Source organism: Hyperoodon ampullatus (genome assembly GCF_949752795.1).
Source record: "Hyperoodon ampullatus genome assembly, chromosome: 14".
Lineage (NCBI taxonomy): Eukaryota > Metazoa > Chordata > Mammalia > Artiodactyla > Ziphiidae > Hyperoodon > Hyperoodon ampullatus.
In genome coordinates this window covers 88,229,276-88,252,825 of record NC_136927.1, presented here as the reverse complement: position 1 = coordinate 88,252,825, position 23,550 = coordinate 88,229,276, and the positions used below count along the sequence as shown (strand labels likewise).

The following is a 23,550-nucleotide window of genomic DNA, read 5'->3' as shown; positions in this document are numbered from 1 at the left end:
ATTGGACCGCCCCGCGCCCATTGGACCGCCCCGCCCCGCGCCCATTGGACCGCCTCGAGGCCACACCCCGCCCCTGGCCGGCTGCTCCCGCGCTGGCCGCTCCCGCGCCGCTCCGGGAGGGGGCCCGGCTTCTGCCGCCCGCCCGCCCGACGGCCCCCGCCACGGCGCCCCCGTCGCCGGGGCGGGCCGGCTTCCTCGAGGGATGCCCCTGCGCGAGCTGCCGGACCCGGGAGGAGGCCGCGTCTCCTTGGCGGGCTTCCCGGGAGCAGGTTATTCTTTAACGCACGACTGCCCACCTCCCGCGCCCCTTATGTAACTCCAGGGGCTGGGTGGCGGAGCCTTCCCTGTCGTTCAGGGTTAAGGTCCCACCCTGGGGTAGCCACCCTGTGGGCCGGCTCACCGCTCGGAGCCCCTCGGCCTGAGGACCGCCCGCCAGGGCTTGCCTCCCTCCCCACTCGGTCTTCTGAGCCCGACCAGCCGGCGGCCCCAGGTGACAGGGCGCAGGTACCCAGCACCCCCAGCGAGAGGAAGCCCATTCCCAAGGAGAGGTTTTCACCCCTTCCAGACCCCACCTCGCCAAGCCTCCCAGGCTTTCAAGAAGAGCAGGCTGAGGTATAGCAGTGTTCATGCTCCCTGAGCTGGGGCTTTATTGAGACCCTGCCCTGGAGAGGACATGGCAGCCAGGACCCCAGGGATCCCATAGGCTGACAGCACTGCTATCCGGAATTCGTGCTGTTAGCCGCGTGTGGGGGAGGGGACTCTGTGGGAAGTGAGGGGTCGCACCCCACTCTGGAGGAAGGATCATCTGTACTTGGGTGTTCAAGGCAGAGGGGATGAAGACCCCTTCCCAGGCTTAGACAGGAAGCAGGGGGTCTCCATGCCCTGCACATGCCTCTCCTGGTAGGAGTTGGAGCTGGGGGGTTCCAGGTGCCCAGGGACCCCCATCTCCTGGATGCTCTCATACACGTTTTCCAGGAGGCTCTTGTCCGCGCCCAGGCCCCTGAGAGGGAGGACCTCGTAGGCCAGGTCACTCCCCAGAGCCAAACTCGCTTCCCCACCCTTGGGGTCTGGCTGGTCTGTGGAAGGTCCTGGGTCCCTCCTTTTAGGCTTGCTGACCCTGGAATACAGGATGTCCACCTGGAGAGAGGAAGCCAGTCCAGGGAGGGGTCAGCACCATCCACTCGGCCAAGGATCTGCCCAGTCCCACCCACCCTACCTCGCACCCTTCACTTCACCTGAGCAGCTGGGGTCGCCTCAACTTTCCCCTGCTCCAGGCCTTGGGGGCCCCGATCTGTTCCCTTGAGCTTCTGGACACAGGCATACTCAGCCACCACGGGTCTGGCCTTGGGACCAGGCCTGGCACAGCTGCTGGTCAGCTGTGCCCCTGCCCACACCCCAGAGGTGACTGCCAGCCCGGCTCTGGGGACGGCAGCCAGCCCCACGTTGGAATAGGTGGCCTCAGGGTCGGTGGAGGGCGTGGCCAGGGGCAGCTCCTGGTGTGGGAAGGCTGCCGGGGGCCTGGTCGTCGTGCCTCTGGATGCCTCCTGCCATTGCGGGTGCAGATCCATGCTGGCAGGCCGTGGGGCTGAGGGTGGGGGCAGGGCAGAGATTACTTGGGGGTCCGGGGACGCCTGCCCACCGCCAGGCCCCAGCCCTTCCACCAGCTCACCTCCGCTGCAGGGCCAGCGGCGGTGCAGCTCATGCAGTCTGGTGTCCGACTTACCGAGGGAGCAGTGGTGGGGTCATCTCAGCAGTGACTGGGGGCAAGCAAGGCTGGCCGGTCCCCTGCTGGCCCCAGGGACACCCTGGCACTCACCGCTTCTGCTGGCATTACACTGCCCTGCGGCCCAGACAGCTGCCTCTGTGCCCGCTTCCTGGGTGCAAGAGGGTCATCAGAGCGGGGAGGCAGAGGTGCGGGTCAGAGGCGTCGGCCTCCAGTCCAAGGCCCGTAGGGACGTGTGTGTAGAGAGCGGGTGCTGGGCCGCTGGGCCTGCCTGAGTCCCGCCCCCTCTGGCTGTAGAGCTGAGCCAGGCCTCACCCGGGCCAGGGACGGTCACACCTGTGGCACGCTGTGCGCGACATCCACAGCCAGAGGAGCAGGGCGAGGCGCCCTAGGCCCCAGAGGGCAGGAGGGGCCGAGGGTACCTGTGGCCTCATCCTGCGAAGCCGGGGATGGGCCTGGGGGCAGAAGACAGGGTGCCGGGGGCTGAGGGACTGGACACCAACCTGACAGCCCCACTTCTGCGCCTTGTGCTGCTGGAAGGTCCCCCCACCCCCACCCCCATGCTCTGACTCAGCACACAGGAAACCCCAAGGCTCAGCAGCCTCTCCCTCCTACGGAGGCCGAGGGGACACAGCCTCAGCGCCCACCCTCCCGCCTCTGCCCAGGGTCTGCTGGTGAGGGGTGAGGCACGCTCTGCCTGGCCCCCAGAGGACCTGAGTTGGCAAGGATGACTCCAGTGATGGCCGAGCGTGGCCAGCTGAGGGGCGGGGCAGCTGGTACCTGGCCACGGCCCCGCTGTGGTCACTGAGGCCAAACCTGAGAGCCGGGGAGGCCCCCAGGTCACATCCCAGGCATGGCTCCTGTCCAGGTGATGCCCCCTAGCTGTCCACTACAGAGACTGGCCCCCTGAGAGGCTGGAAAGCTGGGGGTCAGCAGGCAGGAAGGGCTGCTTTGGACACTGACCACCCCACCCCTGGCTCTCCATCCCTCCCCTCCAACTGTCCCTGCCATCGGACATCCGCTTCCTGGAGTCTTGGCACAGGTGCCGGAGGTGAGGGGCCAGCAGCATGGAGCTGTCTCCAAAGGTGGGGGCCGGTCTGCTCAGACCCAGGGAGTGGGCTTTCCTCACCAGAGGGCCCAGGTCCCAATGCCCTGACCTGGTAGGGCCCAGTCTTCCCAGACCCCTGCCCTCAGCTGCCCTAAGAAGGCACCAAGGGGCCCGGAGCCTTAGCCAGGCTGGAGGACAGAGCGGGCACTCACCAAGGCTGGGGCTGGTGCGCCTCCTCCACCACCTAGGGTGGCGGGCAGCTTGGGCACCTCGAGCCACAAGGCCTGTGTCGCCCTCGGCCCAGCTCCCCACCTCACTTCCTGCCCATGCACCACGCCGCGTCTTCCCACGCAGCCGCCACGGCAGCCTCACTCACCTGCTGTGGCCCTGCCTGGGGCCTAGACGGGACTTGGCAAGGGTGTGCTGCGAGCTGGTGCTGATCGGAGGCCCTAAATCATGTTGTCTCCACCCACGATGCAGTGGGTGCGTGTGGGCAACAAAACAGGCAGGCACGGACCCAGGGTGCCAACACCCCCCGCCCCACCGGGTCCTCCTGCCTCGATAACGGCGCTCCCTCTTGGCCCCGCACAGCCATGGTCTCCTTCCATCACTGCAGCACCGGGCTCACCCGTCTGTGGGTGTCAGGCAACGTGGGGGGCACCCTAGGCTGTGACCATCTGGGAGAGCAGAAAGGATGCCCGTCCTCCTGGGCCCTCTGCCTCTGGGCAGGGTGCTGGGCAGCACCCTCACTCAGGACCCCTCCAGCCCAGCCCCGTGACCCGGTGCAAAGACCCCTCCTCCTCAAAGTCCCCACAGCCAGCCGAGCCTCCACTAAAAGACAATGCAACAAAGTCACTTTAATGTCCTTGCTCAGGAGACAGCCCAGGACACTGGTAGGTGGGCTCAATGGTCAAGGAAGTGTCAGGAACCCCTGCAGCCTGTCTCCTCTCAGCAGTGGCCACACGCCCGAGGCCGGCAAGGCGGCCAGCTGTGAGGGCTGGCCCCTCCTCCGGTGGCGTCCTAGCTGTCGAGCGACAGCTGGTCTTCCTGCGGGCAGCGGGAGCCGGGGTCCCTGAGCTCTGTCCACGCCACGTGTGGGGGCCCTAGAACTCGGTCATCTTCTTGTGGGTGTCCGCCTTCCTCTGTTCCCTCTGCAGGCCCGCCTCCTGGGCCCGGAGCTGCCCCAGCTGCCGCTGGGCTCCCGCCAGCTTCTCCTGCAGCTGGGCTGCTGTCACGCTGTGCCTGGGGAGGGGCCCGCCATTCAGCACTGCCCATCACCCTCCAGGCCCTCCTCAGATCTGGCCCGCCGCCCTCGGGTCGGGGCGAGCTCTCACCCAGGCACCACGGGCAGGGGTGCGGCGTGGCTCGGGCAGGGCCCACACGTACCGGCCAGCATTGCGGGCAAGGGCCTCCTGGATGCCCCGGATGGCTCGCTGGGTCTGCTCGATCTTCTCCTCCGTTTGGAAGAGCTGCAGGCTCAGGGCGCGCTTGGCACTCCTGCTGGCGTGGTACACCTCCTCACCACTCCTCCTCCCCGGGGGCGCCACCCCCGCCTCCAGGGCCCCAGGAGCCCCGCCTTTCAGCTTCTCGTTCAGGAAGTCAAACACATTGCGAGACGGCGGGCGGCCCCTAGGCCCGCGCCCTCTGCCCCGGCATTTTGGGGGCCTGCTGGCGCCAGCCTGGCTGCCCCCGGTCCTCTTCTGCAGGATCTCCGCGCACTGGTCCAGCGACTTGCCTCGCGGCAGCACCACAGCGTGGATGGGCTCCACCCGGCCCTCCGCGTGCCGGCCCAGACCTGGGGGTACACGGAGCTGGCACTGCCCCTGGACTCCGGGGCCGTGCTGAGGGAGCCCTTCGCCCCCCCGTGCAGCGCACACTCACCCTTGCCAAACTCATAGCCCATCTTGGCGAGGAGTCTGGAGCCGATGCCCCGCGTGTGCACCTCCCAGCCGGCGAAGGCAGAGCTGCAGGTCCCGGCGTCGGCAGCACCAGGTTCCACCACTGCGAGCATCAGAGGGCAACAGCTTAACCCAGCTGGACGCGGGGCACCCTGGGCTCCGGCCAAGGTTAGCCCAAGAGCTCAGCTCTGGGCCAGGGCCAATCCCCGGCACCCCTGGCTCCCTGCCAGTTGCCCAGGGCTGTGTGGTGCGAACGACAGGCAGAGCCTGTGGCAGAGCCCAGCCCTCTCCACACTTCAGGGTCACGACCTGCTCACGTGGTGGCCCCTTTCCTATTCCCTGGAGGTGGGTGCTGCCGTTCCCCTAACAGAGGAGTGCCCGCCTCTACCTGCCGGCTCAGTCCTCCCCCCCATCAGCATGGACAACTTGGCTAACGGATCCCAGGCGGACACCCCCCTGGGGGAGGGCCAGACACCGTTAGCCAGTTCCTCTGTCCACCGCCAGGTCCCCGTGCCCTGCAGGAAACCGTCCCTTCCTGTGCGTCCCATCTACTCCTGTGGCTCGCGTGGGACTGTCATCATTCTGGGTTTCTGCATCTGTGGGTCTCCAGACCTGCCCCAGACCCATCACGCACCCTCTCATCTCCCCTGCCCGCTGTGGGGGCCTCGCGCCTGCCCCCTGCCCCGATTGCGTCCTCCTACTGACCACAATATGGGACCCTGCCAGCCAGGAGCCTCTCGGGGTCGCAGCAGCCATACCTCGAGCATAGCTGGGGTCGTCCACGTCACTGCTGTCTGAGTCAGAAGAACCTGCGGGCTCCGTGCGCAGCGGGGGCAGGATGCTGTCCCCCTCCACCACGGCCTCTTTCAACAGCAGAGAGTCAAATTTGACCGTGTAGTAGCCACTGTCCACATCTGGAGGGGCACAAGGCAGCAGCGCAGTGGCCTCAACACATGGAAGGAGACACTCTGAAAGCTGGGAGCAGGGCGGGGCCAAGGCCAAGGCGGGGCCTTGCTCCTCTTGGGCGTGGGGTGGGATCCCAACGCCCAAACAGAGGAGGGGCTGGGCAGGACTAACGTGTGACACACGGGGAGGGCTTCCCAGAAAGGACCCCGTCAGGGAGGCCCCGGGCAGCCTCACCAGTGATCCGCGCTGGGTACCACAGGCCGTCCTGCCGCTTGGCCAGACACGCAGAGCCGGCCTGCAGGGAGCTCAGGTCTGGGTCCTGGAAGGGGCGCAGCTCATCCACAGAGACCACCTGCCCATGGGAGAACCTGCAGAGAGGGCCATAGGAATGCAGACTCAGATACGGCCACCAGGGCCCCATGAGCCGGGAGGATCCAGTCTACCTGCCTGGAGACCGCCTGGACAGGAAGGATGGACAGGGAGACAGACACACACATCTACATACATATCTGCTGAACACGTGTGTACAAACACATGACACACACACCCATGCACACATGTACACAATCCACTGAACACACACGTGTACAAACATGCACACAATACACACCCACGCACACATGCACACACAATATACACTGAACACGAGTATACATGTATGCACACAACCCATGCACACATGTGCACACACCCATACATGCATTTCTACACACGTGCACAATACACACATTTATGCATGCATACACGTGTGCACACACATGCACACGTGTGCACACACATACACGTGCACACAAGTATGCATATGCACACTCATACACACGTGCACACACATGCAGACACAAGTACACATGCACACACACGCACACTTACACAGTATACACAAGCACTCACCTACACACATACGCAATGTACATGCACACGTGTATGGACATGTGCACACGTGTACATATGTGCATGCACATGTATGGACACACACACACTTGTGCTTGTGCTCTCACTCTCAGGATGGACCTGGGTACCCTGAGGAAAAGACGCTTCGAGTTTCTCCCCAGCCTTCTGGGCTAGAGTCATGTATACACAGGCACACACATGGCTGGTAGACATCCTTGTGATGAGAGCTCCCTGGCGCCTCTCCACCAGATACAACAGGTCATCAAGGCAAGTGTGTCTGCGTGCTCTCACAGGACTGAGTCCTCCCCAGCCAATTAGAAAGAGCTGGTTGTAATAGTGCTGCCTTGACTTCTAGATGTCAGTGAAACAGTGAAACCAAAATGAAAACCGGGAGAGAGGAGGTGGGGGAGGAAGTGGGAACAGAGGGCTGCAACCTCTAACTTTGCCAAATAAAGACATGAAGCAACCACGCACACGTCTCCTGCTGCGCCCCCATTGCAAGGAGGAAGCGGTTCTAACCCCAAGAGAGTAAGTGAAGACGGGCACTCGCTCCGGACACACAGGCAGCCCTGCCATGGCTGGTCTCCTAGGTGGAGTCCATGGGGAGAAAGGAGAGGAAACAAGGCATTTCAGTCACCTTCCAGGAGCAAACAAAGGTGGCCTTGGATGCCTCCCTGGCGGGGTTCTGGCCAGTTCCTTCTCACCCCTGACTGTCCTCAGGCACCCAGGGTACTACCAACGGCCAGTGGCACCAGCAGCTGCAAAACTGGCCCACGTGTCCTGCAGTGGGCATGGTGGTTGAAAAGCCCTCTTCAACTGAGGAAAGATGCCCAGACTCGGTGAATTTGGCCAAACACCCCCTCAACACACCCAGACACCACAGACGCCACCAACTAAACCTCCCTGCAAGAATCTTTGGGGCTTCCCTGGTGGCGCAGTGGTTGAGAGTCCGCCTGCCGATGCAAGGCACACGGGTTTGAGCCCTGGTCTGGGAAGATCCCACATGCCACAGAGCAACTAAGCCCGTGCGCCACAACTACTGAGCCTGCGCTCTAGAGCCCGCGAGCCACAACTACTGAAGCCTGCGCGCCTAGAGCCCACGCTCCACAACAAGAGAAGCCACTGCAATGAGAAGCCCGCGCACCACGACGAAGAATAGTAGCCCCGTTCGCCGCAGCTAGAGAAAGCCCGAGAACGGCAACGAAGACCCAATGCAGCCAAAAAAAAATTTTTTTTAAAAAGAAGCAAAAGTACCTCTATTTGTCAATGACATAACTGTATATATAGAAAACCCTAAATAATCCACAAAAAAATCCTATTAGAGCTAAAAAATGAATCTGACAGTGTTACAGGATATAAGATCAACACAGAAAGGTCAGTTGTATATTAATACACTAAAAATGCACAATCTAAAAATGAAATAATTTCATTTACAGCAGCATGAAAATGAATAAAATACTTAGAAATAAATTTAACCAAGGCTTGTGAACTACAAACATTGCTGAAAGAAATTAAAGACCTACATAATTGGAAAGAGATCCCATGTTCATAAATTAGAAGACTTCATATTATTAGGATGGCAATACCACCCACATTGATCTACAGATGCAATGCAATTCCTATCAAAATTCCAATCTTCTTTTACACAGAATTGGACAAGCTGATTTTAAAATTCATATGGAAATGCAATGGATCTTGAATAGCCAAAAGAATCTTAAGAAAAAATGTTTGAGGACTATGTACTTCCTGACTTCAAAACTTACTACAAAGCTACAGTCATCCAAACAGTAGGTATTGGCATAAACACATCCAGTCCATTGGTGTGGACCAATGAACTGGATGAGAGAACCCAGAAATAACCCCTCACACACATCAGTCAGGTCTCGTCAGGGGTGTCATGACAATTCAATGGGGAAAGGACAGTTCTTTCAACAAATGGTACTGGGAAACTGGATACCTACATGCAAAAGAATGAAGCTGGACCCTTACACCATTAGAGCATGTGATTTACAAGGGAAAATTTCAACAATATTTTATGTCAAAATGGAGTAAGTTATATGAAATATTCAAGGAAAGTAATATGAGACAAGAATCTCATACAGTAAGTCCCCTACATACGAACCTTCAAGTTGCGAACTTTCAAAGATGCAAACATGCCACTGCATGCCAGCTGTTGTCCTGTACTATTGTACTTTTCAAGGTACTGTAAGATTAAAAATGTTTTATTTTTGTGTTGTTTTTTATGTATTACTTGTGTGCAAAGTATTAACAGCTTATTACAGTACGGTACTATATAGCTGATTGTGTTTGTTGGGTACCTAGGCTAACTTTGTTGGACTTATGAACAAATTGCACTTATGAACGCACTCTCGGAACAGAACTCGTTCGTATGAAGGGGACTTAATGTATTCAACAAAATTGCTCTTCCAGTATAAAAGACACAAACAGAACCTAATCAACATGCCAGATCTCCGAAAACATTATTCCTGTGAGCCCTTCCTGAAGAATCTACCAGAAAACGAGTCTCAGACAACCGAAACGCTAAAAAGACCCCAACAGATGGAATGATGGTAAGCATGAAATGCAAAGGTCCTTCTAGAACTAAGGTTGGGAGTAGAAGGGAAACAACGGCTGTAATGGCCACAAGACCCAAAACGCAGGTCCAGTGCAACCACAAAGACAGAGGGAGAGTGTGGGTAGTCGTACATGTAAAAATGCTTTTAACAGTTTTCAATCATCATAACTAAAGAATGAATGTTGTTATTCTGAGTGTCCTGTGTGTGTAAAATGGGATAAAACAAATTAATTATGGGTCCTTTGGAGCCATATGTCCATATGTCCAATTCCCTATGTCCTTGAGAACCAGAGTCCTGGCGTAAAGAAGGAAATACGGATGTGATCCAGAAAAGATTAAGTAGAAACACTGCAGTCCTTAATTTGAATTGGAAATATCAGTATAAATTCACAAGGTATTTGTCCTTAAAAACATAAGTATGTGGTATGGGCACATACACTAACACATACATTAGTGTGTGTCCACCTGTATTTCCTAGTTCCGTCTGCTGAAAAAGCCTACAGTGATGAATCAACTAGCAGCAAAGTGCATCCCAGTGCCCCCACTGTGGGTTGTGAAATACCATCTCCCATTAAAAGAAACCAGGGCTTCTTGGAGACTTGGGTGCCTTCAGGTCTGGGGTAGGAAGAGTGCAGATGACTGTGGGAAACCCTGACTCCTGGGGCTGTGTCAAAAGGATGTGGGAGCCAACCTGAAGAAGCTCCCACTTGACAAGGGTGAGACAATTTGAGTCTCAATAAAGAACAGAATCTGAGCTTCCCTGGTGGCGCAGTGGTTGAGAGTCCACCTGCCTATGCAGGGGACACAGGTTCGTGCCCCGGTCCAGGAAGATCCCACATGCTGCGGAGCGGCTGGGCCTGTGAGCCATGGCCGCTGAGCCTGCGCGTCCGGAGCCTGTGTTCCGCAACGGGAGAGGCCACAACAGTGAGAGGCCCGTGTACCGCAAAAAATAAAAAATAAAAAAAATAAAAAAAATCAGAATCTCTGTGGACTGAAATTCATCAAATATATTCCAATCCATCAGTCCATATGGATATTAAATATTTTTTAAAAGCCAATTTACCACCTCAGGATGAAAGAGAACCAATTTGCTCTCCTGGAAACCAAGGAAACAAAACAGAAAAGTCCGGCATTACCCTGCCTTTTCCATATGACCTGTACCACTAGGTAGCCAAATTGTAGACAAGGAAAGGCATCTCTCTGTAACGGTCGGCTAGTAAATGAACTGGCAGAATTAAAGAGATCTTTTTTGCAATCCACACTGTATCAGTGGATCTCGGCGTTGAGCACCGTTGGCAGCTATACATCAGGTGCCTCCTGACGAAAGCACAACACCTAGAGACATGCCCAACTGGGGGTCCTGAGTGTGACCAGGTCCCTGGGTCCAGATGCCAGCCTGCGGTGAACACAGGAACATGCTGGGCTGCACCAGGGCGGTCGATGATGGTCAAAAAGGGTCTGGTCCTTCAACAGTGAAACTGTGAGGCCAGGAAAGGCGGGGGTGGGAGGGGGCGGGGTGCAGACACAGCAGCCTTAAAAAGCGAGCAAGATTAAACTACAGCGTTTACACCCCGGCCGCACCTGAGTGACAAGCAACAAAGAACACAAGGAAGTGATCATCATAAAAGTCTAGAGAGTGCTTCTTTTCGGAGGAGGGAGAAGGCTGTGTCTGGGCTGAGGCAAACAGAGGGGCTCCTGGGGTAATTGGCAAATTTGTAGTTTTGATCTGAGCAGCAAGTACTAGGGTGTTACAATGATTCCTCATGCTATTTCTTTACTTCCCGTCTGATTTTATTTTACAATAACAAGATAAAAATTTGAAGTTCGTTGTGTCCTTACTACATGTTAGCTACTGTTCAATATTCTTTTACTTCTACTAACGCATCCCGTTCTCCCAACAACTGCGAGAGACATGCTCATCTCTGTCTTACGGATAAGGATATTGAAACACAGAGTGATGAAGTTAGAACAAATGTACGAAAAAAGGCTCAATCTTGCTAATAGTCAAGGAAATACAAGTTCAATCAAGATCACCTCCCCAGCTCTCAGTGGGCACGAATTCACAAGTAAGAGAACGTGACCAAGGGTGACTATGGAGCGGACCAGGGACTGGGAACCGCACAGCGCACAAGGACAGAAAATGCGCATGTTCTCCACACTGCTACACACCGGGGACATTCTCACCAGGGACAAAAGATGTGCACTAGGATGTTCACAGCACGTTGTCTGTAATAAATAACAACTGGGAAACTGGACTTCCCTGGTGGTGCAGTGGTTAAGAATGCGCCTGCCAATTCAGGGGACACAGGTTTGAGCCCTGGTCCGGGAAGATCCCACATGCCGCGGAGCAACTAAGCCCGTGCGTCACAACTACTGAGCCTGTGCTCTAGAGCCCACGAGCTACAACTGCTGAGCCTGCGTGCCACAACTACCGAGCCTGTGCTCTACAGCCCGTGCTCCGCAACAAGAGAAGCCACTGCAATAAGAAGCCCGCGCACCTCAACGAAGAGTAGCCCCCGCTCACCGCAACTAGAGAAAGCCCGCACGCAGCAACGAAGACCCAACGCAGCAATCAATCAATCAATAAATTAAAAGAAACAAACAAACTGGGAAACACCAGGAGACAGAATAAAATGTGGCATATTCATGAGGAAAATAACACAGCAGTTAAAATGCACAAAATAGTTCTATAAATATCAACGTGGACTTTTCTCTGTGAGAAGAGCTGCAACATGAAGCATCCTGCGTGCTAACCATTTAATTAGAAAATAAAGCACAAATATGTCCTATTCACAGATACACGTGTCTATAAAGGTCTCATGTATACTAGAGAGAAACACACCACAGATGTGACAACAGGCCTCCCAAGAAGGGGAGGGGACTGCGACAGAGTGGTGGGTCACAGGGTGCTTCAACGCTGTCTATTTCATCTTTAAAATAAAATTTTCAAATAAAACTTTCAATAAGTAAATTTTAAAAATCCAAAGCAAATGCAAGAAAATAACTAGCAGACCCGGGTGGTGGTGAGAGGCATGTTCGTGGGCTGCATGGGTTGGGCCTAAAGCTGACAGCAGGCAGCAGCTGAGAGCAGGGCAGAGGGGAGCCGGCCCGTCTCAGAGCCCGGCTGCCTGGGAGCCCCAGCGACCACAGCAGCCTTACGGCCTACCTGGCGGGCCTGCTGCCAGGTGAGTTAATACGCATGAAATCCTCGGAACAGTGCCTGCCCAGAGGATGCAGTACGGGGACACGTTAGTTCTCATCCCCACACAGGACGTGGCACAGGGACGGGGAGGAACCCTCCAGAGGGACCAGAGGCAGAAAGGATGGAAGGCTCCCTCCACTGCTCCTTGACTGTTGGCTGACGAGAGGGGCGCGCCCACCCCGTGGGAGCTGGAGGAGGCTTAGGACTGATTTGTCGTGCACTCTCCTGTATGCACGCTACGCCTTTCACAAAACTTACAGGGAAAGAAAGGAAAAAAGGGGGAAATGTAGCAAATAAGACTTTGGGCTCAGCAAGAATCTATAAAGAAACAAGACAGCGGAAGAACTGAAGGAAGTTACCCCGGACAATTGGCTAAAAAAGAAAATCATCTACTGGAAATCTCGGTAAGTATTCTTTGCAAAAAAAAAAGTAAAAAGAAGCAAAGTTAAAGTCATGTGCTTAAACAAAAAGCAACATCATTACAACTGTGGAAATTTGAATGCGAACAAAGTATTGCTGTTAAATTCCCTAAGTGTGATGGCGACATGGGGATAGTTTTTAAAATAACATCCTTATCACTCAGGTTAGGGTGGTATCCTGAAGTATTTATAAGTGAAAAGCCCAGTAATTTCTACAACTTGCTTTAAGGTAATCCAGAGGCAGGAAGAGTTGAAACAAGACTGGCACGACCTTGATGGACAATGACGCCTGAGGCTGGAGCACGGGCAGCCTGTACACTACTCCCTCCAACTTCATATGTGTTTGACAACTTCTATAATAAAGTTTCTACAATAAAAGCAAATTTTAGAAGTTTCATTCTGAAGAATAAAACTGGTGATGGGGGCGGAGCGGGGGGAGTCCATTCTTCTCAACATCAGCCCTTCCATACTTCTTCATCTACCCGGAGAAAATCCAATTAAACACCTAAACAAGAACACTGCTAGAAGAATCCCCTGCCCCCCAAGTTCTCTTCTTGTCAGCACTCTGCTGGGCAAAGAAGGACAAAACTCCAAAACTTCAAAGCCCAGAAGGCCCACCTAGCCCCTGATCCTGTCTGCAATCCACCCCCCACCAACGCCCCCAGGGGCCCCGGGAACCTAGGCCTTACCTGCAGCTCTCCTGGAAACGGCACTTCCCCTCCAGGAAGAATGGGCAAGGCTTCAGGGACTTGTGAGTGGGGTAGAGATAGAGTACGCGCACGCCCGGGGAGCCATCATCCGCCTCCTCGGTGCCCACGATCATGGCGTTGTGATACTCCAGGGTGCCCCAGGCACTGTAGTAGGGGGCATTCACCTTCCTCCCACTCAGCTCTGCCCCGTCCTCGTCCTCCCCCTCGTCCTCCTCCCGCCCAGGCTCCGTGGGTCCTGGCCCGGTCTCTCTCATAGGAACAGTCTCCAATTCTGCCTCGGGGGCTACTGGCACCTCCACTGCCTCAGCAATGGCCTTCTGGAAAGCCAAGTACTCAGCATCCTCCTGGGCTGGGCGCTCTCCATCCAAGGCCGCCAGCAGCTTGCTCTTCCTGACGGACACCAGGCTGGCCTCAGTGAGCTCGATCAGCTCCTTCAGGTCCCCCTGCAGCTGGCGCAGGTCTGCCAGCTCCGAGGGATCCAGGCCAGTGCCCAGAGCCAGCTCCACCTGCTGCAGCTGCGCGTCGTAGGTCCGGAGGGCGGTCTGCAGGCTCTCCTCGTCCATCCTGTCGGGAGGGGCCGGGTCCCTGGGTCCTCAGAGGGGAGGCGTGGGAGCCAGCGCTGCGGGGAAGAGAAGCCGGATGAACCCGGGACCGGCCGTCCCCGCGAGGCCGGCACTGAGCGCTGGCCAATCGCCGCCCTCGGCGGACAGCCTGCGGAACCGTGAACCGCCCTGCCTCCCGTTTGGGCCGAGAGAAGTTTCCAGCTCCGAGAAGAAGAGCCAGAGCCAGCCCTTGGCCGCTGGCCCCACGGCCTCCGCTCCCTTCCCGGGAGCTGCCGTCAAGTTCCCCCCGATGCCTCCGGCCGGGCCAACCCCCCGGGGCCCGCGCCGCCCGCACCCGCTCGGCCTGCCACCAAGGGCCCAGGCCCCGTCGCCCAGACCCCGTCGCCTCCGGCCCGGCCCTCCTCTGCGCCGTCTCCCGGCTGCCGCCACAGACGGCCTGCCGGCCTCACCGGCCAAAGCCGCCCGGCGCCCGCTTCCGCCCCCGCAGCCGACAGGAACTTCCGCCCGAGCGCCAGCGCCGCCGCCGCCGCCGCCGCCGCCGGAAGTGCCTGGCGCAGGGGCCGCCGGGACGGCTCCGCCCCTCCCCGGGTGGCCAGCCGGCGTCCCGTCGGGCGCCACGCGGGGTCAGCGCGGGGTCAGCGTGGGGTCGGAGGGCCAGGCGCGCTGCGGTTCCGACGGCTTTTTGGCTCCCCGGCTCCCCGGCTCCGCGGCCCGGCCGGGCGGGCTCAGGTAAGTCGAGGCGGGCGAGCGGAGCTGGGCCCGGGCCCGGCGGTCCGCAGTCTACCGCGCCACCCTCCACCCGCACCCAAGCGCCCCGCCTCTGAGAGGCGCCCGCGGCAGGCCGGGTGCGAGGCGGGCGGCTCGCGGGGAGACCCGAGCGGAGCGAAGCCCGAGGGGAGCCCGGGCTGGGGAGCGGGGGCCGCGCTCGGGGTGAAGCGGGGCGGGACGGGCCGCCTTTTGCCTGCGAGCGGAGCGCCCTGGCCGGGCCGGGAGTGGGAGGGAGGGCGCCGGGAGCTCCGGGCCAAGGCGGGAGCAGTTGCGGAGGCGAAGGCGAAGGCGGCGGCGGCAGTGCCGGGCTGAGGGGAAGCGGGTCAGGAGGAGCCCCGCTCAGGCTCCAGCTCTGAGCGGTCAAGCGGGCAGACAGACCCTCTGCCCGTTGGGGGGCGCTGGGGAGGCGCGGTGCGGGCCGGTTCGCCCGTGACCGATTTTGGGTTCCCAGGGCAGGATGTACACCCTGCTGTCCGGCCTGTATAAGTACATGTTCCAGAAGGATGAGTACTGCATCCTGATCTTGGGTCTGGACAACGCCGGGAAGACGGTACGTGCGGTCCCGTGTCAACACCCCTACTCCCCCGCTGCCCTATAGTCCTGTTATGCTTTTAGCTGCGTGTTCTGTACCAAGATAGGATCCGAATTCCGGTTAAGGCCATGGGACAGTTACCGCTAGCTGCTTTAAAAGCAAAACGTTGTTTTGTTTTGCTTCAATTTAGAGGAATAGGCCCAAGTAGGGGTATTTGTGAAGCAGCCATGAGAAGTCTCCCAGTTCTCACGTCCCGCCTCTCTTTCTCTCTACCTTTAGACCTTCTTGGAGCAGTCAAAGACCCGGTTCAACAAGAACTACAAGGGGATGAGTCTGTCCAAAATCACTACCACTGTGGGCCTAAACAGTAAGGGGGTCCTTTAGGGCTGTGGGTTTGGGGGGCGGAGCGCTGAGGATGCTGCGGTGTACGGAGGCCAAGGGTGAGGCCACTGCTCCGGCTCCCATTGGCCCCAGCATTGCGGAGCGCCGGCACCGCCTGCTCCTCCCGGGAGAGCTGGGAGCCCGCGTGTCAGGGACCAAGGCCACAGCCTCACCTGTCTCCTTTTCTCCCCAGTCGGCACTGTGGACTTTGGAAAGGCCCGCCTCATGTTCTGGGACTTAGGGGGGCAGGAGGAGCTGCAGTCCTTGTGGGACAAGGTAAGGTGGGCGGATGCCACATCAACTCCCTGGCCTGCCTGTCGTGCCATCTCTCTAGCTGGCACCGTGGTCTCTTCCTTCCTTTCCTCAGAAGGCCTGGGACTCCCCTTGTTTTCTTCCTGTTGGTGGCTTCTGTCACCCACTTGGTTCCTGAGGCTCACCTCCAGCCCAGTTCCCAAGTCACTCCCCCCAAGAGCAGGGACAAACTCGGTTCCTTTTGGCTTAGAGATTTTGTTGCTAATCAGAATGGGACGAGATGAAGAATGGTCGAGGAGCAGACCTGGGGGAGACGCAACGCCTGTTTGGTGCTCAGCTGCAGCACCGGGGCCTGAGTCTCCCCTACTGGGTCCTCCCTCAGTCCTAGCTTAGGGCCTGTCCTCCATGGTGGCCCCTTCCCCATCAGGGGAGGGTGTCCTCCACGGCCCACAGCACGTGTCTCCTCTTTCGAGGTAGTTTGAAGCGTTTCTGAGACCTCAGGACTGGAGTCGGTCTTCAGCTCCACCTGTGCCAGGCACCGCGGTCCAGCAGAGAACAGGGCAGGACAAGCCTCTTCCCTCAGCCCCCTCCCAAGGGACTGGCATGGCGGGTTTGGTACAGCCTAGTGCCAGGGGCACAGACAGGCTCACCCTGATTCTGGGGGCAGATGTGCCCATCCCAGCACTTGCCGGTGGCTCAGTGCCCTGGTCTTGATTTCTGGTTTGACCCCAGCAGCAGGTACCTGGTCACTTTTTCCTTTTTCCTCCCAAAGTGTCCCCCCCGCCATCCTGACCTCCAGCCAAGAGGACAGGTTCCATCCTGCGGCCAGAAGGTCACTGACAGATCCCCTGTGGCCATTTAAGTCGGACCAAGGCAGAGCCAAGCTAGGGGCTGTCTGTGCAAACTCTAGACTCACATGGGGAGTGTGAAACAGGTCCTGACATTCTGTCATAGGCCAGGGTCTTGGGGGCAGATGCTGCGGCAGAGGTTGGGGTGCAAGTGTATGGGGGGGCCGCGGGCCTAGGCAGGGGCGGGGTCATCTCAGATGCTGCCCCACGTCGGGCCAAGCTGTCTGGGACTCCATCCCTGTGGCGGGTCACCACGGTGGGCTGCCCTGGGCGGCTGTGATATGGTCAGGTGGCTCTTTATGGGTCAGAGTGGGTCTTGCAGGAGCCAACAAGGGGATGTGCACTGGGTGCACTGCTTCTCACAGCAGCCAGGCCACGGCCGGTGACAGGTGCGTCTGCACACACACGCCTCTGGGGACCGGCTCCTCCTGAGGGGAAGCTGGGTTGGTCGTGTCCCCCCATCCCCCCACCAGCTTCCACGTCTGTTGGTGGTGTGGCCTCGTTGCCTCATCACAAGGGGCTGAGCCCCAATCGCTGAGCCTGCCGTCTCGGGGGAACCCTGGGCTGCTCGCGTGCTCTGTGACTCGGGTGGAGTGGGTGCCCTGCAGTCTGCCTACGGCGTCAGGTGCCCCTGCCAGGGTGGGCGCCTTGCTGGCCCCTGTGAGTGGGTAGCATGGAGGTGACCAAACCCCTAACCCCAACTCTGAGTCACCAGGAGGGGTGGAAAGTGGGGCTTCTGCTCCCCCTCTGGTTCTGAGACTCTGTCGTGGGGCCTGCCCCCCACCCCCGTGCCATCCGGCACGGTCTGGCGGATCTTCGCTCGCGTGTCCACTGCTCTCCGTCCATCCCGCACCTCCGCTCGTGCCGCATGCTGCTGCCCACGGGTCTGTGCACGTGCCAGCCTCAGGCCAGGTCTGTGGACCAAGCAGACGCCCTGGCGCCCTGCCACAGGGGTGACTTCTGGCCTCTGTCCCTCCAGTGTGAGGCCACAGGTGGCACCACCATCAGGGTCTGGGCACGGCGGGTGCCGCGGGCTCGGCAGCCTCTCGCACTCCGGGTTGGGCTCACGCTCAGCCCCAGGGGTGCCACTCCTGCCCCTGCCGCTGCTGCCTGGCCGTCACCCGATGCCCGAGGGCGTGGCAGTGGACCTGGTGGCCCCGTCTGCCGGGGCCCGGTTGCACATGGGTTGAAGTCCCCTGCCACCACGGGGGCCCCACGGGCAGAGCGGTGATTCCCTCACTGGCTCGCTGCAAACCCCACGCTGTCCCCTCCTGCCTCGGAGGCCTCCACGGTCGGGCTGCAGCTCCTGGCCCTGCGTCACCCAGCAGGCTGGCCAGAGAGGCCCCGGGTGTGGGACACGCGGTCTGCAGACCCGGAGGCCACCCGTGTCGGGCTTCCTTCTCTGTGGCGAGCGCAGGTACAAAGGCTTGACTTGTACTGGTGAGCGGGGGGAATAAGTCGGCGTCATGCCCTGTGGCACATGTGGGTGTTCCGGGTTCCTGGGCTCACGCTGGGCAGGAGCCGGAGTGGGCGTGGGCGCGTCACCCGCTCCGCCAATGTGGGCATTTCCGTGCTCTTTTCTGAGCGGGATAGAAGGCCGACTTGCCAGGCCCGTTTCGTGTGTCTGTCCTTTCCCAGGGGTGCTGCCGTTCACCCCCCATAGCTCTCCCCATACCCCGGGCTCTGGTGGTTTTAAGTGTCGGGGTGGCTCCTGTGTGGCCGCTGCTGGCAGGGAACCCAGGACCGGCCACCCTCCCGGCCCCGGTCCAGCCTGCAGAGCTCTGAGCTCGCTGGCGCTGGCTCAGGTGTTGGTTCTGTCCCACGCAGGGGACAGAACTGCTTTGAATGTTCTGGACTCACCCCTCGGTGGGCTTTCCGTGGCTCCCCAACGGCAAGCCGCCGCTGCTCCCACCCGCAGGTCTGCTGAGACCCCGAGCCCCATCCCTTCCCCTCCGGCCGCCGTCAGGCCAGCAGGCGTGGGTGGGTCCTAGGAGCGGAGGCTGAAGCGGTGTTCGGAGCACAGCGCCCGGCCAGTGGGCGAGGGAGGTGGCCACCCCGGCCCTGGGGTTCTGGGGTGCCGCTCCACTCCGCCCTCCCTCCCCGCCCCCAGGAAGCACCCCCGAAGGGTCTTCCAGCGGGGTGCCGGGCGCCCGCGGCTCAGCACCCCGTTCTGCTCCCGCCCAGTACTACGCCGAGTGCCACGGCGTCATCTACGTCATCGACTCCACGGACGAGGAGCGGCTGTCCGAGTCCAAGCAAGCATTCGGTTTGTGTGGCTGGCCAGGCCGGGGAGGCAGGGAGCGGGCGGTCCGTCTGCACAGCCTGCTTCCAGAGCTGGGCTGGGGGGGGGCGGGCGCCAGATCAGGAGGGCCCCGGCCGAGTGCGTCCACGCCTGTAGGGGGTCCGCGAGGGCCTGGGGACCTCTGGGCAGAGGCGGACAAAGGGCGCTCACTGCCGCCTCTCTGCTCGCCCCAGAGAAGATGGTCACAAGCGAGGCGCTGGACGGTGTCCCCATCCTGGTGCTGGCCAACAAGCAGGACGTTGAGGTGAGCCCCTGGGCCCAACGGGCCCCACTCCCGGGGGACAGGGTGCCTCTCCCAGGGGAGGGCTGCTGCCTTTCTCAGACACCGGAGCACGGCTGCCCCGGGGCAGAGCCCCTCCCCCACCCCAGGCCTCTGGCCGCAGTGATGCCAGGGACCAGGAGCCTCCTGCTGGGCAGACCCAGGTGAAAGCAAGCTCTGGAAAGAAAATGCAGAGGGACCAGGGTGGGAGTCAGCCCTGACCCCGACCTGTCTGCTGCCCTTGAGCACAGTAGCTGTGCTGGCCTCATCCCCTGGGACCGCTGGCCAGTGGTGGTGCAGCGGCCATCCGCGTGGAGGGGGCCCCGAGCAGGCCGGTGGCACGATCCTGGAGCATCTCGGTCGTGGCTGCCAGGGTGCGTCTCGGACCACCGCTGCTTCCCTGTAGACTTTCCCTGACACCTGCTCCCCTGAGGCTGCTCGCCAGGCAGGACCCCTCCTGGACGGAGTAGCCCCAGGGTGCCCCCTGCAGCTCTAGGAACTGCCCTGAGGTAGGGCCGGCGGGAGCCTGACCTCACAGCCTCGCCTCCCCCAGACTTGCCTCTCCATCCCCGACATCAAGACCGTGTTCAGCGACTGCGCCTCCAAGATCGGCAGGCGCGACCTCCTGACCCAGGCCTGCTCGGCCCTCACGGGGTGAGTGCGGCTCTCGCCCTGGGCGCCGGCGCCCGTGCTGGCCCCGCCTCACACCCGCTGTCTCCGCAGCAAGGGGGTGCGCGAGGGCATCGAGTGGATGGTGAAGTGCGTCGTGCGGAACGTGCACCGGCCGCCGCGGCAGCGGGACATCACATAGGCACAGCCAGCCCAGGGCGCCCACCGCTCATCCGGAAGAGCTCCTGCTGGCTCCGCCGCTGATCCCCCTGGGGGCTGGGTTGGCTTTGCCTTGTGGTGGTTCTACTTGCTTTGTTTTTCTTCTAAGACAAACTTTTCTCTGTATTCAGAAAAGCGTAGGCATCCGGAGGCTTCTTCTGCCAAGGGGAGCTGGGGCGGCAGGGACCCCACCAGACCCCCACGTCGCGCCTGGACCCCGCCCCCGAGGCCCAGTTTTGGGGCCCTGGGGTGAGGCCTTGGCAGGCCACCACTCCCTTTGGAGCTGCTGCTCCAGCAGGCCTGCCGGCCTGGACCCTCGTGGGGCCTTGTGGGGCAGCTGCCTGGAACTGGATGTTTCCGGAGGTGTGGGGCCCTTCACAGTGCCCAGCGCTGCTCCACGCATCGTGCCCACGGAGGGGGCTGGGGGGCCATGGCTGTCCTCAGCCTCTGTCCCTTCTGATCCTGGAGGCGGACTGGGGGGCTGGTGTCAGCTTGAGGAAGACCTGGGCTCGCCTCCGTCCCTGTCCCGATGCAGCCTCAGGACGGGGCAGGGGAGACCTGCCTGGGAGGCTGTGTGCCCCCTCCACTGGCCCAGCCACCTTGTTTTGATCCCCGGCAAGGACGGTAAAGCTAGGCGGTTGTGCTGGGAGTGGGCATCACCCCCCCGCCCCCCGTGCGCAAGCCTGCCTGCCACCCACCTAGGATGACCCCAGTTACCACCTCCGGGGGTTGGGCTGGTGGTGTGCTGGGCCTGCGCTTCCAGCTGGCGGCGAAGGGCGGGGTCCCCCTCAGGGCTGGGGCGAGCCATCTAGAAACCCCTTTCCAGGCCTGTGTCCAGGACTAGAGGCCCTCCAGGTAAGGCTGGTCCTCAGGACCCTCCCACGCGGCCCCTGCAGGAGCTGCCAACCCCCCATGAGCCTAGCCATGGGTGAAATAAAGACAGTTGGAGTGGCTCCTGTCCACCCTTACTCCAGAGGCCTGGTGGCTTTGTGTCTGAGGGTCACAGCCCCAGCTGCTCTCCTCAGTGGGGCCCAGGAGGAGATGCTGGGAAGGGATGAGTCAGGCTGGGGCTGGGGACCAGCTGCAGGTGATGTGAGTCATGGGGGAGTGGGGGCCTGTGACCCTGCCTGCCCTGGGGCCCTTCCTCGGGGTCAGGCAGGCAGTTCCGGGGCTAGCAGGGGGCTGCCAGGCCAGGACTGGGAGTCCCCCTGGATTGATGAGTCAAGCCGTCATCCAGACCTGCCCCAGAAGGGAAAAGCGACGTTTCCCAGAAAGCGAGTGAGACACGCTGTCCTATCGGGAGGTCTTGGCTGGTCCCTTGCTGGGAAATCCCCTGCTGCTTTGAGGGTGGAGCCCAAAGGAGGGGTAATTTGAGGGGGACGCTTCTCCTGGTACCCCAGGACGCATGGGCTGGCGTGTTGGCCACTCCGGGCTGGCTTCTGTTCCACGGTGAGAGCCCGGGGACTGGGCAACCCTCCCTCCACACCATCCTAACCACTGAGAGCACAGCTGGGGCGGGGAGGATCACGCAGTGAGGCCTGGGGATGGCTGCCACCCGCTGTCCCCGTCTCCCACAACCCTCTCCCCATCGAGGGTCCGTCCCAATCGGGGCGGGGGGAGGCAGCAGGCCGCGCCCGGGCAGCTCGCCCAGGTGTGTACCCCGCCAGGTGTGCTCACTGCGCGCCGGCCAGACGCCACACTCGTTTGCCAATCGGCTTTATGAAAATACATTTAACGCCACAGGGGCCCGGTCCAAAGCCTACTTAGGTGCGACTTGCGGGTCGCCCACGCGGGGGCTCGGGCCGGGAGCGAATAGATAACGGGGAGAGTGCTCAGCGCGTGCGGAGAAAGCGCTCGCGGACGCTGCGCTCCAGCCCGGATAGCCTGGCCGCGCGCAGCGCCCGCAGCAGCCGTGCCCCCAGCGTCCCGGGTTGCGCCTCTCGGAGCTCCGTGAGCTGCCGCCACAGCCTCCGCTGCAGCGCTGCGCGGTCCTCCCTTTGCGGCGGCAGCGGACTCCGCGCCCCGGGGCCCGCGAGCGCCTGCTGCAGCCGCTGGAGCCTCCTGCGAGAGATGTCCTGGAAAGCCACGAAGTCGACCACGGCGCGCTGGCACTCTTCGGTCCCTGCGGGAGGGAGGGGCGAAGTGGTACCCGGCTAACTGCCAGCGCGCCGTGAGCGTCCCTCCGCGCCCCGGAGGGACAGGACCGAGGGATCCCCGCGCGCTAACGAGTGGGTGAGGCTGGAGCCGTGCTGGAGGGTCCGGGGGACCGCGGGAAACGGCCGGCAAGGAGGTGGGGCTCGTAGGCCGATGCCGGGAGTGAGATGCGACGTGAAGGGGACCCGCCACGCTCGCTGCCGTGCCCTCCCGCAAGCCGTTTAAACCCTCGGAGCCTGTTTCCCGACGTCGGCGAGAAACGGCATCACCCGCCAGCGCTGACGCCCTCAGCCAAGTGCATCCCCTAGGCTGCCCCCACCACGCTTCCGGAAGCCCTTCCCAGGAGCCCATCGGGGCCTCCACGCCCCCCGCCCCGCTCACCCGGTGCCCCCGGCTCCAGCGAGCCGAGCGGGAAGCCCGTGCATTTGGTGCACAGAGCATCGTGGAACGGGGAGCCCGGCACGTTGATGGCCAGGCCCAGGGCCGTGCAGTTGCGGTGGGGCTGGCACCGCTCCGAGCTCGAGCTGCTGGCAGAGAAGGTGCCCGGGGAGCACGGTTGGCACTGCGTGTTCTGGCTGGGGGTGCCTGAGGACGAACGGGGAAGCCGGCGTCAGGAGAGCCGGGTTGGCTCCGTTCGGCGGAGGGCCCGGCGCCGCGGCCCCGCCCTGCACCCACCGGGGGCGACCACGCCTGCGCCGGGCGGGCAGGGCGCGTGCTCCAGGCAGAAGCCGGCGTGCGCGAAGAAGCCGGGGCGACAGCGGCAGGCACGGTTGTGGGTGGCCCCGCACGGCCGCGCCTCCTCTTCGTGCTCCCCGCAGATGACGTTGCAGTAGCGGCAGCGCTCCAGGTAGTTCCAGAACTCCGTGTAGTGGCGTGGCGGGCACGCGCCGCACGTCGTGGGGTTGTCCCGGCCGCAAGGTTGCTGCACGAAGGTGCCCGGGGGGCACTTGTCACACGCCAGCCACTCCCCCGTCTCCGCGTCCCGCCTCGGGTAGGTGGGCGCGCCCGCCGCCGTCCCCCGCGCCGCAAGCGCCAGCAGCAGGACCAGCAGCGGCCACAGCAGGGGCCTCATGGTCTCGCTGGAGTGGCAGCGGCCTCCCGGGCCGCGTCCTATAAGGGCTGGCTTGGCCACGCCCCCTCGGAGCCCCGCCCAGCCTGAGGGGAGCGGTCGGCCACCTGGGGGCCCAGGCTTTGACCCCTCCCTCCGCAGAGCCCAGTGTCAGGGCGGTCCCGTACGCGCCACCAGCACCATGGGCAGCTCCTGACCCTGTTACCAGGCCTGGCAACCGGC

The 23,550-nt window shown here is 61.0% G+C and overlaps 4 protein-coding genes across 16 annotated transcripts; 1 reads left to right on the top strand and 3 right to left on the bottom strand.

Moving 5' to 3' along the window:
• Positions 1-800: 800 nt before the first annotated feature.
• Positions 801-2,157, bottom strand: LIME1 (Lck interacting transmembrane adaptor 1; the record flags this gene model as incomplete). Its single annotated transcript, XM_079719126.1, is given in 5 exon segments — positions 801-1,137; positions 1,236-1,742; positions 1,746-1,757; positions 1,817-1,874; positions 2,060-2,157. Coding segments are annotated over 5 exon segments (993 nt in total). The 3' UTR covers positions 801-819.
• Positions 2,158-3,608: 1,451 nt separating this feature from the next.
• Positions 3,609-14,407, bottom strand: ZGPAT (zinc finger CCCH-type and G-patch domain containing). 2 transcript variants are annotated; one of them, XM_079718597.1, is made up of 7 exons: positions 14,270-14,407; positions 13,352-13,991; positions 5,810-5,943; positions 5,428-5,583; positions 4,653-4,772; positions 4,106-4,566; positions 3,609-4,013 (listed from the first exon to the last, which is right to left on the bottom strand). In XM_079718597.1, exons 2-7 carry the CDS (start codon positions 13,933-13,935, stop codon positions 3,792-3,794), a joined length of 1,677 nt encoding a protein of 558 aa, XP_079574723.1. In that variant the 5' UTR covers positions 13,936-13,991; positions 14,270-14,407; the 3' UTR covers positions 3,609-3,791. The 2 variants fall into 2 exon arrangements, with proteins under 2 accessions (XP_079574723.1, XP_079574724.1); XM_079718598.1 differs by having other exon boundaries at positions 4,158-4,566.
• A 162-nt stretch (positions 14,408-14,569) lies between these two features.
• ARFRP1 (ARF related protein 1) lies at positions 14,570-21,078 on the top strand. Of its 12 annotated transcripts, none has more exons than XR_013811262.1 (8): positions 14,570-14,664; positions 15,155-15,253; positions 15,515-15,602; positions 15,810-15,892; positions 18,901-18,982; positions 19,197-19,262; positions 19,831-19,931; positions 20,001-20,032. XR_013811262.1 is itself a non-coding variant. In XM_079720343.1 (8 exons), the coding sequence occupies exons 2-8, from the start codon at positions 15,161-15,163 to the stop codon at positions 20,086-20,088; spliced, it is 606 nt and encodes a 201-aa protein (XP_079576469.1). In that variant the 5' UTR covers positions 14,570-14,664; positions 15,155-15,160; the 3' UTR covers positions 20,089-21,078. The 12 variants fall into 12 exon arrangements, 11 of the variants coding, with proteins under 11 accessions (XP_079576469.1, XP_079576468.1, XP_079576464.1 ...); XM_079720343.1 differs by having other exon boundaries at positions 19,192-19,262; positions 20,001-21,078; XM_079720342.1 differs by having other exon boundaries at positions 18,827-18,982; positions 20,005-21,078.
• A 726-nt stretch (positions 21,079-21,804) lies between these two features.
• Positions 21,805-23,331, bottom strand: TNFRSF6B (TNF receptor superfamily member 6b; the record flags this gene model as incomplete). Its single annotated transcript, XM_079719661.1, has 3 exons — positions 21,805-22,227; positions 22,641-22,844; positions 22,935-23,331. The coding sequence occupies 3 exons, from the start codon at positions 23,329-23,331 to the stop codon at positions 21,938-21,940; spliced, it is 891 nt and encodes a 296-aa protein (XP_079575787.1). The 3' UTR covers positions 21,805-21,937.
• Positions 23,332-23,550: the final 219 nt, after the last annotated feature.

Coding starts and splice junctions, on each gene's coding strand:
- ZGPAT (XM_079718597.1), bottom strand. CDS start 13,935: ATGGACGAGGAGAGCCTGCAGACCGCCCTCCGGACCTACGACGCGCAG. Junction 4,773..5,427: donor CGACCCCAGCTATGCTCGAG/GTATGGCTGCTG, acceptor TGATGCTCGCAG/TGGTGGAACCTGGTGCTGCC. Junction 4,014..4,105: donor CCCCTGCCCGTGGTGCCTGG/GTGAGAGCTCGC, acceptor GCCCCTCCCCAG/GCACAGCGTGACAGCAGCCC.
- ARFRP1 (XM_079720338.1), top strand. CDS start 15,161: ATGTACACCCTGCTGTCCGGCCTGTATAAGTACATGTTCCAGAAGGAT. Junction 15,603..15,809: donor TACCACTGTGGGCCTAAACA/GTAAGGGGGTCC, acceptor TTTTCTCCCCAG/TCGGCACTGTGGACTTTGGA. Junction 19,263..19,830: donor CCAACAAGCAGGACGTTGAG/GTGAGCCCCTGG, acceptor CGCCTCCCCCAG/ACTTGCCTCTCCATCCCCGA.